Source organism: Nestor notabilis, unplaced genomic scaffold (genome assembly GCF_000696875.1).
Source record: "Nestor notabilis isolate BGI_N333 unplaced genomic scaffold, ASM69687v1 Scaffold31083, whole genome shotgun sequence".
Lineage (NCBI taxonomy): Eukaryota > Metazoa > Chordata > Aves > Psittaciformes > Psittacidae > Nestor > Nestor notabilis.
This window is the reverse complement of record NW_009921064.1, coordinates 54-17,286: the sequence shown is the minus strand read 5'-3', so window position 1 is coordinate 17,286 and position 17,233 is coordinate 54. Positions and strand designations below refer to the sequence as shown.

Below are 17,233 nucleotides of genomic sequence, written 5' to 3'. Positions count from 1 at the left end.
GATGTGGCACTGGCAGGGCTACGGGGGGGGACCTATAAGCCCCTCTGCCCGCTAGGAAACTCTGCTAGCCTAATTGTGTAGAGTGGACCTTAAAAGCACGTTTTGTATTGCTCTTAAAGCATATGGATGCTTTTGCAAGTCTCACGCAGTGTGTAATGGCGTTAAACTGCATCCCTTTCAGGTGGTGAGGTGTGCTAGCAGCTCTGATACACCGAGGGGTTAGAAAACCCAGGTGCTGACAGAAGAGTGTTATCCGGGCTTGAGGGCATTTGGAGTGAGTTTGGCTATTGCCTCCAAGGGAACCAGGATTGCACAGGTTTCTCCTGTTGGGGGCTTTGCATAAAAAGAAGTTGTGTTAAGGATAGACACAGGTATCCTGGAAAACTTAAGATCACCAGTCTATCAGCCAGAGATTCCAGGACCTTGGCAAGTAAACATCCATTATTCTCCCTTTGAGGAATATTGCAGTGTGTTATTAAAGCTGGTGAGTGATGATTGTGCCATCACTTTAAATTACGGTTTAAATTACACCAGGAATCCTTTGCTAATATAAATCTGTCTACAGCTTTTCATAAGTTGTATTCCTGATGGGGAGCGCTGACCAAGAGAAGGAGGGTGGCAGTCGCATAAGTTAAAGATGAACAACACAAGTGGGAAGAATGTAAAACTTATGCTTAGCATTCGATTTAACATGTTTTTGTCTGAGTTTGGTGGGTCTTACTACCTCAGCAGAAATTTACTGTTATTGTGCAAAATAATACAGTTCCTCTTATAGATTTTCTGTTGCAAATGGAAAATTTGTATTTGGAGACATGGAGTGGAAAATGTTATAGAGGGTAGGGTTCTGGTAGCACATTATTTTAAGCTTCTTATTTATTATTTAATACCACACAAAGCCATAAATCAAAGCAGTACTTTATGAGTTTGAAGCACCTCTCAACTTCTGAAAGATCTAAAACAGGCTAGAAAACCAGACAAATACCGGAGATGAGACCTTAAAATGTAACAGGGGAGGTGGACCTCTTCAGTCCTCAGAAGTCTTGATCCAGGTATGCTGGGCATCACTTTGGTTCTCCCCTCTGCCCTTCTTCCCTCAAACTTCTAATGATTGGTGTTAATTTTAAGTTGGGGCCCTTTAGGGGTATTCAAGCATTGGATGAGTTCAGCTGCCCATTGATATTAATGCAGCACCATCCTGAGCTGCACATCCACCTTCCCCTTCATGAAGAACAAAGACAAAATTAAGGGTTTTCAATCCCCTTCTTGAGGGCTGAAGCATGGCTTTTGACTCAGTGCTTTTTCCAAAAATATGCTTTTTGGTTCATAGGAGAGCTAAGGGCTATATGCTATTTTTATGAGCATAATTTCTTGTGGATGGATTGTGTCTGGTGTCCTTATTGCATATTTGCACTTGTCATTAGAGAAGTTTATGTTCTGATAACTGTGCTTACTTAACACAGGTTCTATAACACCCGTGGCCTTCTGGATTTACAGTTATCTTCATTAAATAACCCAGATGATGCTGTCCAAACAAAAGATTCTAATGCCAATATTCTTATCCCTCATATTAATATTTAAAAATTAATCTGTAAGTTCACAACCCAAACACTCATGAGAGATTGGAAGAATATTTCTGCAGAAATCAGTTGGATATCAGAATTACCAGAAGAACCTTGTCTCCTTTACTGTGCTGGGAGATGTGAAGGAAGAGAGAGATGTTTTACACAGTCCTGAAAGGCAAATGTCCCTGATAAGCCTTAGAACAGATGAACATGCCCAAAGCACTAGGGCTTGCTGTGGGAGCAATGTTTCATGGAATCACTCAGTCTTAGTACTTAGTACGCACAGAGAAATCTATTTCAATAGGGAAAAAGTAACTCCCTATCCTAAATGTTTTTAGGCAGTTTTAGGTAACAGATGTTACCAGTGCAAGGGAAGACATTTTGATCATTATGTTATTTTGATTTGACTCCAGGTGCTGAGGATACTGACTCCATTTCTGTCCAACATGGATGTAGTTCAGTCAGCCTCAACAGAAATCACGACTGCTGAGAAATCCTTCAAGAAAATACCCAGTGTCCTTCTGGACAGCCTAGTGGAGGAACCTAAAAAAAGATGTGCTGTTCCCAATCACCTGCTGGAAACAAGTAAGTTTCAGCTTTCTGTTGCCCAATCTTGGAGCAATTCAAGGAGGCACTTCATTATTATTAGGTTTTTTTGTAACTCATAGGCAAAACTTCCACCCTGCTGCTTAAATTGTGTCTTCCTGTGAGCCCAAATCATAGGAGAGATAATCAGAAAGACTAGAAAGAAAGAAATAGTGCTGTGAGGATTCTGGCACACCCTAACATTTTGAGGTGGCTTACTGAAGCCATGATTCCAGGAGGAAACTGGCGACAGAATCATGGTTCTGCTGGGGTAATAGATGCTGCCCTAACTTTCCATATAAAGAGTCATGCCTGCTTACAGGAGAAATAATCTGTCTCTTTTTTTTTTTCCTCTATAATACATTGGTTGCAGCATAAAATACTTAATCAACATAAGTAACAATCATCATATGTGTTTCATCTGGTCTCCTTTTCCCTTGTTTTATTTTCTATCTCTGTAGAGATTTATTCAGAACGTCACAGGAGCAAAGTTGTACAGGCTGAGCCTGCTGTGCTGCACTATGGAGGGTATGAAGTTGGAAGACATCACCAACAGACACTGGTAAGTGTCCGAGCAGGGATCCTCTTGGGGCTTATAAAAGGATAACAGAAGCTGAGTAGACTGCTTGTGGTTGTGAGGCCTTTTGCTCTCTAGACTGCTCGAAAAAGCAGCACTTAAAATGAGCGGCCCTGCAGTAACAAAATAGATGAGTACCATGCTGTGTATATCACTGTCCTTTACCTTTCTCTGTTTTACCTTTCTGCTTCCTGTGTCTGCAAGTACTGTTAGTGAATGTGACTTGCACATCACTGTTGAATGATTCATGCTTGAACTCTGTAAGAGACTGCTCTCAAAATGTACTTGAATTGTCACTGTGTCTGCAAACCTGTTCACTGGTGGGAAAATTTTGAAAGCACTTCTGGTCTTCTGCCAAGAGCAATTTAATCTAAGGGAAGAAACAGTGCATGGGTTTGATTACCTTTCCTAGTTTGGGTATTTCCTTTTCTTCTCTCTGCTTTCTCTTTGACTGCCTTTTTTTTTTCATGTTGTGAGTGTTTTGAGGCAGAGGTTGGGCGATTATGGTGGACTAGGTTCTCCAGGTATAATGAAAATAATCAGGATGCAGGAGGCTTTACAGGCTGAACTGACACCATCCAACAGTTTGTTGCTATGTAATCCAAAACAAAACCATGGAATATTACAAAATTTCTGTTGTTTCAGACCTCTGTAGAAGTGAAGTCAACAGGTTGTTTAATTTTTTGTTCATTTTGCACATAAGCGAAACAGGACCAGAATTTGATTCAACATCAGCATTGTCTTTAGCAAGACTGTTATTCCTAGGTAAGGAATTGTGACTTGGTTCCAAAGACTAAAAAAGCAGGATGCAAGGTTTATGTAATTTTCTTTTAAATTCAGAGCATATTCAGAATTATTTCTACTAAAGTAAAAATTATTACTTCTTTGCTATGTGTGGCTTTACAAAAAGTACAGTTGACATTCTCAATTGACCTCTTGTAAAGTGTTTTGTGGTTTGTTTTCTTTTGTTCTACAGAAGCTAATAAATACTTCTGTTGATGTAATAAGCCTTCACATAATACCACCTCAGACAAAGTATTTTCAGATCAAATACAACAAAACAGTAAGTGTCAGAAAGCCTTCACACTGCTCTTTGCATGCAGCACTGGTTTTGTGTCATATAAGCAGCTATTACATGTCTTCTGTCTTATTTTGGGTGATTTTCTAGCACCGGCTTGTCCCTGGCTTGTCATATGTGATTACTGTTGACTTTTGTCCTGATGAGTGGCGGTACTACTATGACTGCATCCGAATTCACTGTCAGGTGAGGATTTATTATAAAATATATATACAGTTGTAATGGAAAGAAACAACTATTAGGACATGATGACAAAGTAAAGGTACAGTTAATCTCCTAGAGCTGCATGGATTTACTCAGAGTAAGTCTGGATTGGAGTATTTAATTTTAAGCATTTAAAATTTTTCTCTCTGTAAACATCCCGAAGCTGTGGGTGGAATATCTTCCTTATTCTGTTATTCTTTGCCAGTAGGTCAGTCTTTGTGCCACACTGGTGTAATGTCTTAGCTGAACAGGCTTTCAGGAGCTCTAGAGAGCTGCTGAAAATACAGAAATACAGATGGATTCTGAAAGCAGGTAGAATATCAATATCTTGAGGAGCAACACAGTGATGAGCTCAAAGATGTTTTGTGCCCGCTTACTGGCCAACTGCTACAAAAGCATTTTCTTTCCATAATGTTTATTCATTGTAAGAAATAAGTATTTACCTCTTTTTTTATTTTTATTTTTCCCCAGGGGGATGATACATTAGTTGTTCCTGTGCATGCTTACCCTGCTATGAATGTTGTAGAATTTCCATCATTTATAAATCTGTCTGATGTTCCAGTTGGTCAAAGGTGAGTTAAGGACAGTCATCTGTCCACATGCACGAAATCTGAAAAATCTCCTTTTTCTCTGTTCGTACAACTTAATGTATTGGAAGCTTTAAGGAAGTCAGCTACCATCTGGACTGCAAAATAATTCTGTATATGAATAGTTTCAGGCACATGTTCACAGGAAAGTAAACGCTGTGCAAGCTAAACATACACAAAGATGTAACTGGGGTATCAGTAAGTCTAAATTGGTGCTGGCTTACTTCACTCATCATATGTGAAGCAATATGGCTGCTGTTTGTAACCTGTCCACTCCCAAGTGCTATGTCCTTTCCGCATTAATAAGTGAATGGATCTTCCTTTCAAGATGAAGTACTCTGGAAATGAAGTTATGGTAGGTGTAAGTGATGGCAAATAGCTAACCTCAGTCCAGATGTTGATCAGTCTTTAGATTTGCTTCTTCTGTTCAAAAACAGTTGAAGTGGTATTCTGATGTGGAGCTCTAAATAGCATAGATTTCGTCTTACTCTCTGTTGCATTGATGTAACATTGACTGTTCTCACGAAGTAATCGTAGTGATTTCTAATAGGAACTGGGGAAGGGGAAAAGGAGAAGGGAAATCCTGTTGATTAGGATCTAGTTCTGTAATATATTGACTCTATTAGTTGTAATTATGGTGATATGTGTCACTGTAAAGATGTGAGTGAAATCTAGGAACTGAAGGTCTTAGCAGCTAGGTTTTTTCTTAGCCTGTGAGCTGGAAGCAACTTACGAATTTTACTGAAGCACAGAAATAAGAATAGGCAAAGCACATGCAAGGAACATGCAAATTCTTCAGTAAAAATGAGCTCAGCATTGCAGAATGAACATTTGTGTCTTTTTGTTTATTTGTTTTTCTAGTCCTCCTTAATCTGCTAAACTGTACTGAATACACAAAAGTGATGTTACAGCTTTCTCATGGGACCGAACATAACTCCTGATTTTCTGGGTGCCTCGAGGCATGATGTGATTCTATTTATTTCCTCGATTTTCACAAGTGCTGAACTATACAGAATTTTCATACTCTCAAAATACAGAGAAGATATTAGACAGAGTACAAAATACATTTTTAAATACTGGGAAAAAATTTCAATGCAACAGGGATGCTCAGAAATGCCTGAGGGAATTTGGAATTGTTCCTGAAGAGAAAATCGATGGTTTCAAACCTCAGCATTTCATCATCGGTCTATTAAAAACTTCCCTAAAAATGAAAGCTCTCTGAAATACTTGGTACTGTGCAGAACTCAAGGGACTATGGGCTCAATCCATAGCCCACTGAGATCAATGGAAAAACTGCCTTTTACTTCCAGTAAGCGTAGGATAAGGCCTGTGTTCTACCACCCAGCTTTCTCCTTAGGTGCAGAAGGTCCATCATGCAACAGGCAGCATAATTGTCTTAGTTCTAAGGCATTTTGGTTACAGTACAAGCTGCACTATACCTTAAATTGCCTCTCCAGTCTGCTGTTGCATGTTCTTCCTGAACAGGTGTACAGAAGCAGCACAAAACACACTTTGCTATTATTGTTTATTTCCTCAGGCATTTCAAAATGTGTTTTCCAAAGGAACACTCTATAACATGCATTCTTTGCGAATCAGCAGGGTAAGATTTCAGTCAGACAGTTTACAAGTACCAGAAACAAGCCTGGGTAAATTGGTCTTGATATGTAGGATGATGGATGGTATTATACCAATGCTTTTGTATTTCAACTTGATGCATGAAAATAGACGCATAAAAAAGCAAGACAGCGTGAAAAGATATGTGCTAATACCCCTCACATAACTTGTGTGAGACATAAAGGACTTTTATGAAAATCAGGCCATTGTGTCGTTATTTCTACAGTGGTTAAAATACAGTCATTCTGTTGGAGTTTTCAACACTTTTGAATAGTGCACAGTGTTTTCTCATCCTCTTTCACAAGGAGGGCTGTAGTAAAAGACTGATTTCTGGTTCTGTACTTACTGTTGCTCTCATTTGGGTTGTTGATACTTGCTAGATATTGCAGTTTGTAAGAGTTTGAGGACACACATAAATAATTCTCAAAAGTAATTCTTTAATTTTTTTCTGTAATCAGATTCTGTATGAGTAGGAGAAAGTAAGTTGAGATGTAAAATATCCAGCATTTGAATCAAGATTAACTCTCATTTCCTTACTGAGTGAAAGATCTGAAATACTTTGCTATTTTGGAACAACAAGGAATGACTGTTCTCACACTAACAAGTAACCCATCCCTCTGAGCACAGATAAATTTAGTGCATATAGTGTATAATATAATTTTCCAGTTTGTAATTGATGGTCAACTGTAGTTCTATTAATTTATTTCTTCCTTTCTCTCTTTTCAGTAAGAAGTATGTTATCCCGTTGCAGTGCAGCTGTCCAGTAGATTTTGAATTTCACATTGATTTAATTCAGCCTCACAGAGCCTTCACTGTCCAGCCAACATATGGTAAATTGAACTTATTTGAAATTCTAAATGTTAAACCCGTATTTATAGAGTTACTTGTGACAGTGTATTCAGTGCTGTACAGTAAAAGCCTTTGCTTCAGAGTGTTTCCAGGTACATGCAGGATAATTAATAGGAGTCATATGCAGCCTCCTGGCAAACAGCCTTCTGTGGCTGGTACGTTCCTTTTGTTAATGCCCAGCTGCAGACCTCTGGCAAAATACAGGATGTCCCAGGCAGTCCATCCAGGCTTTGTCTTCTTTCTTTGCCAGTGTAGCCTTTTGAAAGGAGAGGGGCAGGAAGCCCAGCCTTCACCTTTTTATCACACCTTTCCCCAAGGACTGTCTGGTTCCTGCCCCATTAAAGGAACATCTGTCTTTCTGGAATAGGCATGCATCACATTACTTGATTGGGGGCACAGGAAATAAAAGGTGACTTCTGCTCTATCAAACATATCCCTATACCTGTTTTTCTCTGGTGGTCTGTGAGAATTTGGTAGACTTTTATCTGGTACTTCAGGAGCTGTTACAGTGAAAGGCACAAAACACATCACTGCAGGTGTTTCATGGGAGGCTGTGCATGTTAGATTCAGCCTAGACCTATGTGTACAGGCTTTATAAGAGGATGAGACTTTTGCCTACACTATGCTCAACTATTTTCATTCCTAATGCAGGAGAGGGCTCTGTCTTGAGACAGACATACCTTTGCTGGTCCGGTGCTATCACTGTTACATTGGCCAGATGCTGGCAGAAGCATATAAGTAAGTGCCAAGGTGTTCTGATAAAAATGTTTATGCAGAACTGGCTGCATAATTCACCTAGGCATTCTGGTCAATTCCATGGAAATACATAAAGATCTAAATAAATAAATAAAAACCTTAAATCTGGCACTTAGCACCATTTGTGACACTGGAATTTAAACTTTGATTATTTATGCACTACAATAAAAATAGCTGTTGTTCCTGTATGCACAGTGATACGAGTTTTCCCTGTCTTGTCAGATGGATTTTCATTCTTCAGAAGTAGCAGTTGGATTCTATCAGATGTGTGGTTCACAAAGATGAACTATCCTGCTACTTGATTGGGGTCATTCTTTCAGGATAATATTCTTTCTTATTTTGTGCTTGAAGAAGTTTTGATGTATCAAGGGAGGAAAGGAGCAATATTACAGTTGAATAAAACAAGAGAGAAGTTGTAAAATTCATCAGGAAGTTTTTTGGGTTTTGCAGTCATAGACAAAGTAGCTGGAACTAATTCATGCTTTCTAAGTTGGCTTAGTTCTTGGAAGAAAGGGCAACAAAACATGCCAGTAAAAACATCAACCCAGTAACAGTGAAGTCAGAAACTTTGGTAGCTGGGAATTCTGAGGCACTGAGTGATACCTGAAAAGCACTAAGAAGTTTTAGCGCCTCTTCAAGTCATTGTATGTGAGATAAGATGAAATAATATAAGAAATTCCACACACATACACAAAAACCCAAAACACCCCAATGAAACTAACTGATGTTTAAAACTACAGGATGCAGAAAACTAGGCAATGGCCACTTTACAGAGATGAGAAATTAGTATTTCTGATGAGCTGAATAAATATGTTGCAAAATGCTGAGAAGCATCAGGGCTTGTATCCTGGCATTGCACTAAATGTTTAGGGGTATGAAGGGTGGTTAAAGTGGCTGAGAAAATAATGGAGTAGGTAATAAAGAAATAAGACCAAGTAGAGACAGGCAATGCATCAAATCCAGTTGATTCCCCAACTTGGAAAAAGACAGAGGAATACATTTATAATGCTTTGTTCATGAAAGCAGGATGTGCCAGAGACTTAAGACTGGCAGAAGCAAGTGAAGAATTTCTACATATAAACAGGCAATCATTTTCACAATAGTAGGAAATATTATAGTCTTACTGTCAAATCTCTGCTTTTGCAAAATATCTCCATTATCTGTCAGTGGATAGTTCTTGAAAGACACTTTGAGACCTGAAATCTTTTCCAGGCCTACTGCCATCCATTCAAATACTATTTTTAAAAAATGTAGTCCAGAGTCAATTTTAGCATACTTAAGTGGGCTCATGTTAGATGGACTCATTGTTTTTCTCCTCTAATCACAGGAATCATTCCAGGCAATGGGAAAGTGGAATTAACTGTGAAATATTCCCCACTTGCGTATGGAACAGCACAAATGACAATGCAGTTACGGATTTCACAATTTAAGTCAAAACCCTATGTATGTGTATTCACAGGAACATCAACACCACATCTGGGTCTAACGTATGTGTAGCTGACTGATCTTCAAGTATTTTTGCCCAGTGCTAAAAGATACCTATGTAATAGGATTTCATGCCATTTGTTGTAATCATTTTAAGCATTTGAATCTATGCACTTGTGTAATTTGACTGTTAATACATGTATCCATTCCTCTACATCATTGTCTCAGAATGCCCTTAATCTGTATGAAGTGAAACTGTACCAAAATAAACATAACAGTAGAATCACAGAATGGTTTGGGTTGGAAAGGACCTTAAAGATCATCCAGTTCCAACTCCAATTGGCAGGGACACCCATGGCAGGGACACCTTCCACTAGATCAGGTTGCTCAAAGCCCCATCCAGCCTGGGCTTGAACACTGCCAGGGATGGAGCATAATGGAAAATTACATACCCTTAAAGAAGTGTCGAGCATCCCCAGTTTCTATTATGACTGTTCTATGTTATTCTTATTGATGAGGCCTTGCAACATACAGGGAGTTTTGAGCAATAAGGTCTTTTGGGCTGCACTTATTTTTTTGTGAACTCTGAAAATTAGAAAGTTAGCTTCCAAATGTAATTTGGGAGAGACATTTCCAGTCTCCTTGTATATCTAAAGGGGGTGTAAATACATGTAATAGACTTATATGTTATTTAAAGAGTACTTAAGAGAGCAATATCTGTCCTTCTGACACATAGAAAAGAACATTTTGACAAACTACGAAGTCATCCAGAGAAAAAAGCTGCATCTGCTGGAAAATTTGTGGTGTGGAGAAGAGACCAATTCAGTCGACCACGATCAAGACCTATTCAAAAAGTAAAGGTGTGAACAGATAATAATTTCAAGTATTTTTCTGGGCTGAAAATATTTCTTGTTTGTATTTCTTCCTATTAATTTGTATCTTGTAGGAAATTGAATACCAGAACCTCAGATTCCCCACAGACTTGTCAAATCCGTATGCTGTAGCTACTGTTTTGAATCAGGAACCAGGCAAATTGAGGATTAAGGACTTGAAAGAAGGTAATGTAATTAAACAGCATAACCTTGGTTGTAGCATTATTTGTGATTTTTGATGAGGAATTCTGCCTCAGAATTGCTGTGGTGATGTGATTGTAGTTTCTGTAACAAATCTCACCTTAGCTTTGTGTCTTAATGAGTTCAGTTATCATAACAGTGGATTTCCCAGTTAAAAATTCAATCTATTTTGAGATGTCATATGCCTTTCTGATATTCCTGCAGTCCTTTCCCAAGACTGTGAAGGGATAAAAACAAGACAGATGAAAGAAACTCTATTTCAACTGAAAGTTAAACAAAATATTCAGGAAGAGGAAGCAAATCATCTGAAGTGGTAAGTGTTAGTTAACCACCTTAACAAAACTGGGGTTTGCTTAACTAAGGCCTCTATGAATTATATATGCAATATCCACTAGTGCATAATGCTGCCATTTCATGTCCTGATAGGTTTGTTTTACAGCTAAGTTACTGTTGGTTTACTTTTTTTTCTTTTTCCTCTTCTGTCTAAGTGCAGTCTCAGCAGTAATCCATAGTAGCACCTAATGAGGTCTTTGATTGTGTTATGGTTGTGTTCAGAAAGACACCTGCTGAAAACGTTGTTCACTTAGCCTTGTTCTCAGACATCTCATTTTGTGCCCTTAAGGACAAAAGAAGCTTTTGTTACGGTTTTCAAAAAGTCAGGGTTAAGATGTGTAATGGAGTGAACAGAATTGCACGTGTATCAAATGGCATAAAGCAAAACACAGTCATGTGTGTAAGCATAGTATGGTTTCATTTGCAGTCTGCAGATCTGCCCTTTATGCTAAACATTATGGATCCCTGAACCCTTTAGGAAGAGGAGAATAAGTCTGTTAGCCTTTAAATAAAGCAAACTGTGCATTAAGTAAAGCATTTTTCTTGCCTCTGCTGTAAATGCAGGCAAGTTCATAAAGGCCAAGATCCAATCTCTGTGGAATTTAAGAAAGAGGTTATTGAAAACCGACAGAGGGAAGAAGAACAATACAAGGTTAGTTTTTCTGGGTTTTTTTCCTACAAATTTTAAATAAACCTTATACTTTCAGATTATACAGCACACTAGTAAATTGTATCAAGTTCTCTACATCTTCAGTTTTTCTTCATAGATCAATGCAAACCTTACTAGTTGTACAGGTTACTGCAGTTATATCTTTATTATGACTGTGTATCACCATTTCTGAGGTGGTTTTTATCTTGGAGGTATACACAGAGAAGGATAAGTTATTAATGGAAATGTGACTAGATGTTTACAGATTTGCACCCAGCCACATCACAGTGCAACATTGCAGCGTAATCCTATCAGCACCACGGCTAGATCCAACCTGCTGTTTATATTGTACCTCTCTGAAGAGCTGATGTCCTGAATGGCTTAGTCAAAGAGCTAAACACAGTCATTACTCTCACACAGAGCCATGGGGAGGTAAATCATCAGGTTGTTCTTCTGAACCTTCATTTTCACTCTCTTTGGTTTCTTACAGTCATCCCAGATTGCAAGTCATCTTCCATGGAGGTGACAGCATCAATACGTGGTGGCAGGAAGTACTTTTCCCAGGTGGCGCAGCCCGCAGGGACAAGTGGGGCTTGTCCCTCTTATCCTGCCTCCTGGATATTCAAGTAGCTTTTAATATTCCACTGATTTCCAAGGAGCTTCTTATGGGAGTAAAATTACTTATAAATAGGGTAAAAGCTTAATTTATACAGTGAATTAGGCACAGTGAATTAATTCAAACATTATATTTAATATTAACAAAGGAGAAAGTGAGTAAAAAGAGAATCTAAATTGTGAGATTGATGTATGACTGAATTAGATGAATATTAACTTTGTTTAGAAACATTTATTTACCTACCTGTTAGCCATAGAGGCTCTGGAGATCTCTGGCTGGTTTTAAAGTTGCCCCCACGACTTTCTCATAGAGGCATACTTTTTCTGATGCTGTCAGTTTTTTCACCTTGAGTGTCATTAGGCTTCACAGAGTATTTATTATCCTTTCATCATTTGCTCGAATGGCCACTCTGTTATACAGCCTGGGAGTGGCTGTCCTGGATACCTTCAACTGGTCTGTCTTCCACTGTACTAACTAAAACCTTAGTTTATGAAAATCATGGAAATTTGACTCTGCAAAATAATGCCAAATCTTTGTTTAAGACATAATGGTGTGTTGGAAATGAAACAATAGGTGAGTAGGTCTGGGGTGAAAGAGGCACAATGAAAAAAAGTACTGGTATTCATCCAGCATGTCTGAACACTGAGAGGGCCTCAAAGAAGAGAAGTTAATGTCAGTAGTAAACTGTTTCACACATGCTCAAGGGTTGCAGTAATCACTGTCTAGAAGAGAATGAGGACTGTGTTTTGTCAAGCACCTCCAGAATATCACAGCGTAAATTAGTTCCACTAATTGTAAGGGAGGAAAGAATCCGTGGATGCTTTGTTCTAATGTAATTGTTCTTCCTGATGATAAATCAGATCCAGAGAGGAGATCCTATCGTAGAACAGGAATTTCAAAGGAACGAAGCAGAAGTTTCTTTCAGGCGTGTTATCCGGCCTGTGGACCAGGTTTGTTCATATGTTGTTATTGCCTGCCACATGTTATTATCATCTGTAAGCTAACAAACAGATATTTGGCACTGCATATTTTCCCTCTTAATAATCCTATTTCTGTGTCAGTGTCTTATTTCCCACTTTCAGTACAGTAGTGCAAGCATTGTGCTACATGTGCAACACATCTTCTGACATTCTAATTAATATGAGAGGCAAGTGGAAATTTGCAGGCCTGAATCATGTTGCTTCATTCTGAAAGTTCTCTTAGGAGTAGCTTTGTCATGCCTAAACGTAAGGTTAAACATATCACAAAGTTTGCAACCTTTACCTGCAGGTCAGATTGATGGGAACCTTTCTGGTGCTTAGATTTTTTTGTCCTTCTCTGTGGTGTGAGGTACTTCCTAAGATCCATTTCCTAGGATTATTTTGAGCTTTATTTACTAGATAACTTTGAATAGTAGCAACACAAACTGCCTTCTTGAGGAACATTGTACCTGTGGGAGTTGTCTTTTGCTATATACATCTGTTACAATGTGCTGAAAATTGTTTGTTGAGGCATGGCATGGGACTGTGTGGAGCTGGTGTTCTGGGGGCCTTCCTAATCTAAATGTTGGTCGGGCAGCTGCCCTCCTCTTAAGAGGTACTGTACTCCAGGAACACTGGAGTGTCTTCTAATGCCATGTTCTTCTGTCAGTTTAAAACTGGAGAAGAGATTAATGCATCAGGAAGATTTACTTGTGTTCAAAGAGTATTCCAACAATTTAAGACATTAAATATAGAGACATCACCTCTTCCTCAAGTACGTGCAGAGCCAGAGATCACTACATATGGGGAGATTGTCTGAGGAATTATCACTCTAAATTTACTCCTGCCTTTTGCCCTTCTGTATGTGTGTACTGTCAGCCATTATTGGAGTCAGGATGGGCCAATGGTTTGAGTCCATACAGCTATTCCAACTTCACATCCATACAAGACGAAGTGTGGATTTGGTAGAGAACTAATACATTCTTTCCACTGTCTGACTGCCCGTGTATTGCACTGAAGTAATACTATGTGGTTGTCATTTGTGTGCATGCAAACCATGCCACGTTATCTCTGTGTTCCCATAGTGCATCTGCAAATATTTGTCAATTACCTCACATTAAGCCCTGTAGTGAAGGCTTCTGGTTAAATGCCAATACTCAAATGTTTTCACTTGACATAATTTCAGTGTTTAGAAACAGTGTAGAGACTCAGGCCGAGAAGTGGCTAATTGTGAAAAAGGTGTGATTTTTCTTTTCAGTTTTTTTTGGTTTGTTTTTTTTTTTAATACCATGCAGTATCCAAGTGTCCATCCCACATTTGACCTGCTCCGTAATGACCCTTGGGACAACAGACACAGGATGTTCAGGAAATTCCAACAAGCAGCATACAGGGTAATGTGAACAACCAGAATGCAGTGATATGGCATGACCCGTGGAAATAGCATAAGAGAACGTGCAAACCAGCACATAAAGAGTCTTCACAGCTAGCCAGGAATTTGATAGTTTAATAAATATGTCCCTGCTTCACTAGGAAATAAGGATCTGGAGTAACTTTTGTATCCAGCTGGTGCTCCTGCTGGTGCTTAATATTGCAATCAATGCTAAGCAAATGCAAATGGATTTAGATTTATTTTTTTAAGTGAAAAATACTTCTGCGCAGAAAAGAGCATATTTTGAAATGCATATAGTTGCTCAGTTGTGGGTCCCTAGGACAAGAAGGACATGAATAAGCTGGAATGAGTTCAGTGTAGAGCCACCAAGATGGACAGGGTCCTGATCACTCGTTCTGCGAAGAGACACTTACTCAGCCTGGAGAGGGAAGGTGGAGGGAGGGAGCAGTACCTTCCAACACCTCTAAGGAAGTTCTTGATGATGGACCCCATATCTTTGGAGTGGTGCATGGTAGGAGTAGGGGAAACAATGGGCATAAATTCAAATAAGAGAAGTATAGACCATGTGTAAGGAAATCCTTTTTCACCATGAGGACAGTCATTCATTGGAGCACATTACCCAGAGAAGTTGTACAGTCTACATAATCCTTGGATTTTTTCAAGACCAGACTGGATAAAACCCTGAGCAACCTGGTCTTATCTCATCAATGACCTTTCTTGGAGCAGGAGGTTGGACTAGGACCTTCCAACCCAGGAGCTAAAGATTAACCAGCAAAATCACATAACTCAGTGGATTTAAATATTATCTTCCATCTCACTGCTCTTTTCCCAATAAATCTAAATGTAGCAAGTGCTATGGATGTTTCCTACTTTCCTAGTATCCAGTTTGGATATTCTTCTCCAACCTTTTCACAATATTAGGCTCCATACAGAGGTCCCGAAATGAAATACTCTTTCCTGTATTGCACAAATAAGGAGGTGGTTAAACGGACCCTTCTGGAATTAAAACCTAGGACTCCTCATTGTGATATATGGCACCAGGCAAATTTCACAGTGCAGGTTAATACTTATTCTCCTCATTCATAAAGCCACAAGTATTCATATGGCCCTGATCAACTAACTATCTACCCACTGTTGAATCTGTATATGCCGATAGACACAGCTGAAGGATTAGGACCTAGCTAAAAAAAGTCTGATTAACCTGTAAGACTAAATGAAAACTTGAATTGTTTTTGTTGAATGTCACGTTAGAGTTGAGATCCATTCTACATCTGTCCTTTCCCATTTTCTCTCTCCTGAATAGAAAACTAACTGTAGTTAAAAAATCTGAGAGATGGCCAAGTGAGCTCTGTAGAATAAATACAGTTGTAATGGGTGTTTATTTCTATGGCTGTAAACCTTACAGTGTTCAGCTTAATGTTAAACTTTAAAATCATTCTCTCAGATTGTTATACAGAATCGGCTAAATCGTTTACTGCTTTTGTTCCGTGGGCTAAGAAGAGAAGCCAGAGGCTTGGAGGAAGGCTCTGTGTATGGTAAGGAGTAGAAGAACAAGTTGATATTTTGGCCGTGAATTATGCAGGTTGTACTGCGTATGTCCGGTGTGTTACGTATAAAGACAGAGTCCTTAGAAAGGAGTCTTCCAACAAAAGAGAGCAGTGTGACAAAGTAGAATCATAGAATCACAGAATGGTTCAGGTTGAAGGGGACCTTTCAAGGTCATCTAGTCCAACCCCCCTGCAATAAGCAGGGACATCTTCAACTAGATCAAGTTGCTCAGAGCCCTGTGCAGCCCAACCTTGAATGTCTCCAGGAATGGGGCATCCTCCACCTCTCTGGGCAACCTGTTCCAGTGTTTCACCACCCTCATTGTAAACCATACCTTCCTTACACCTAGTCTGAATCTACCCTCTTTCAGTTTAAAAACATTACCCCTTCTCCCATTGCAAGAAGCCCTACTAAAAGGTAGAAATGGCTATAGTCAAAATACATCTATTTTTCATACACATTATTTACCAGATTTAAAAAAATGTGATTAACTCTTCTTAGGAGCCTTGCAGTTTATCTGCTTAATAATAGGACAGAAGTTGTGGATGTTCCATCACTGGAAGTGTTCAAGGACAGGTTGGATAGGACTTTGAGTAACCTGGTCTAATGGAAGGTGTCCGTGCCCATGGCAGGAGGGTTGGAGGTGATCTTTAAAGGTTCCTTCCAATCCAAACTACTCTGTGATTCTACTTACAGGCCTGAGGAACATTGAAAAGGCAGATGGGACTGTATGAGAAACAGACAGGTAGGTAAACAGATCAGGGGGAGCCCAAGAAGTTAGAGACATAGGATAAGAGGAGCTTGTTGCCTGGAGGATGGAAGAGGGAAAGACACCTGACCGTGATGAAGGCAAGGTATCTGAACTCAGTGAAATGAGATGGTAGGAACTATGAGATACATGGCTTGGCCAGTACTGGTTTGAGTTTTCCTCCTTACATTTTTCTCATAAAAGTGCTTTAAAAAAATCACTTTTCTTTACAGTGAAATGAAAGTGCTGGCCTGGATAAGTCACTTGTTTTTTAACAGCCATAGAAGGAAATTGGCCTTGGATGGGAGTCACAGTTGGATATACTGGGGACAGAAGAGAATTTGCGTCTCTTGTTTCCCACTCCCTTGTACACACACAGTTTGACAACTGCTGAAACATCTTTCCATATCAGGCCTTCTCCTGCTTCTGCAAGTAGTCACTTTTAATTCCCAGAATGCAGGAGCTGCAGGGATGTTTCAAGAAGGCATAACATCAGTTAGTGTAACAGAGCCCTTCTGACCTGTCTCTGTCTTGCTGAGCAGAATGAGAGAGAGGACCATGCTGGAATAAATGAGGATTAATGTCCTTTTAGAAAAGGGGAAATTAGATCTGTCTGATAAATTAGGTCTGTATGATAAGATCTTGATATTATGCCTGCTGGTTTGTAGATGTGGCATTTA

The 17,233-nt window shown here is 39.2% G+C and overlaps 1 protein-coding gene across 1 annotated transcript; it reads left to right on the top strand.

Annotated features, from left to right (window-relative positions):
* Positions 1-2,008: 2,008 nt before the first annotated feature.
* CFAP221 (cilia and flagella associated protein 221) lies at positions 2,009-15,792 on the top strand (the record flags this gene model as incomplete). The annotated part of the gene is made up of 14 exons (XM_010010985.1): positions 2,009-2,147; positions 2,609-2,709; positions 3,701-3,787; positions 3,893-3,988; positions 4,478-4,578; positions 6,934-7,037; positions 9,140-9,299; positions 9,974-10,097; positions 10,184-10,295; positions 10,515-10,623; positions 11,208-11,295; positions 12,769-12,858; positions 14,163-14,258; positions 15,702-15,792. Coding segments are annotated over exons 1-14 (1,498 nt in total), but the record flags the coding sequence as incomplete, so codon positions are not given.
* Between the last annotated feature and the right edge of the window lie 1,441 nt (positions 15,793-17,233).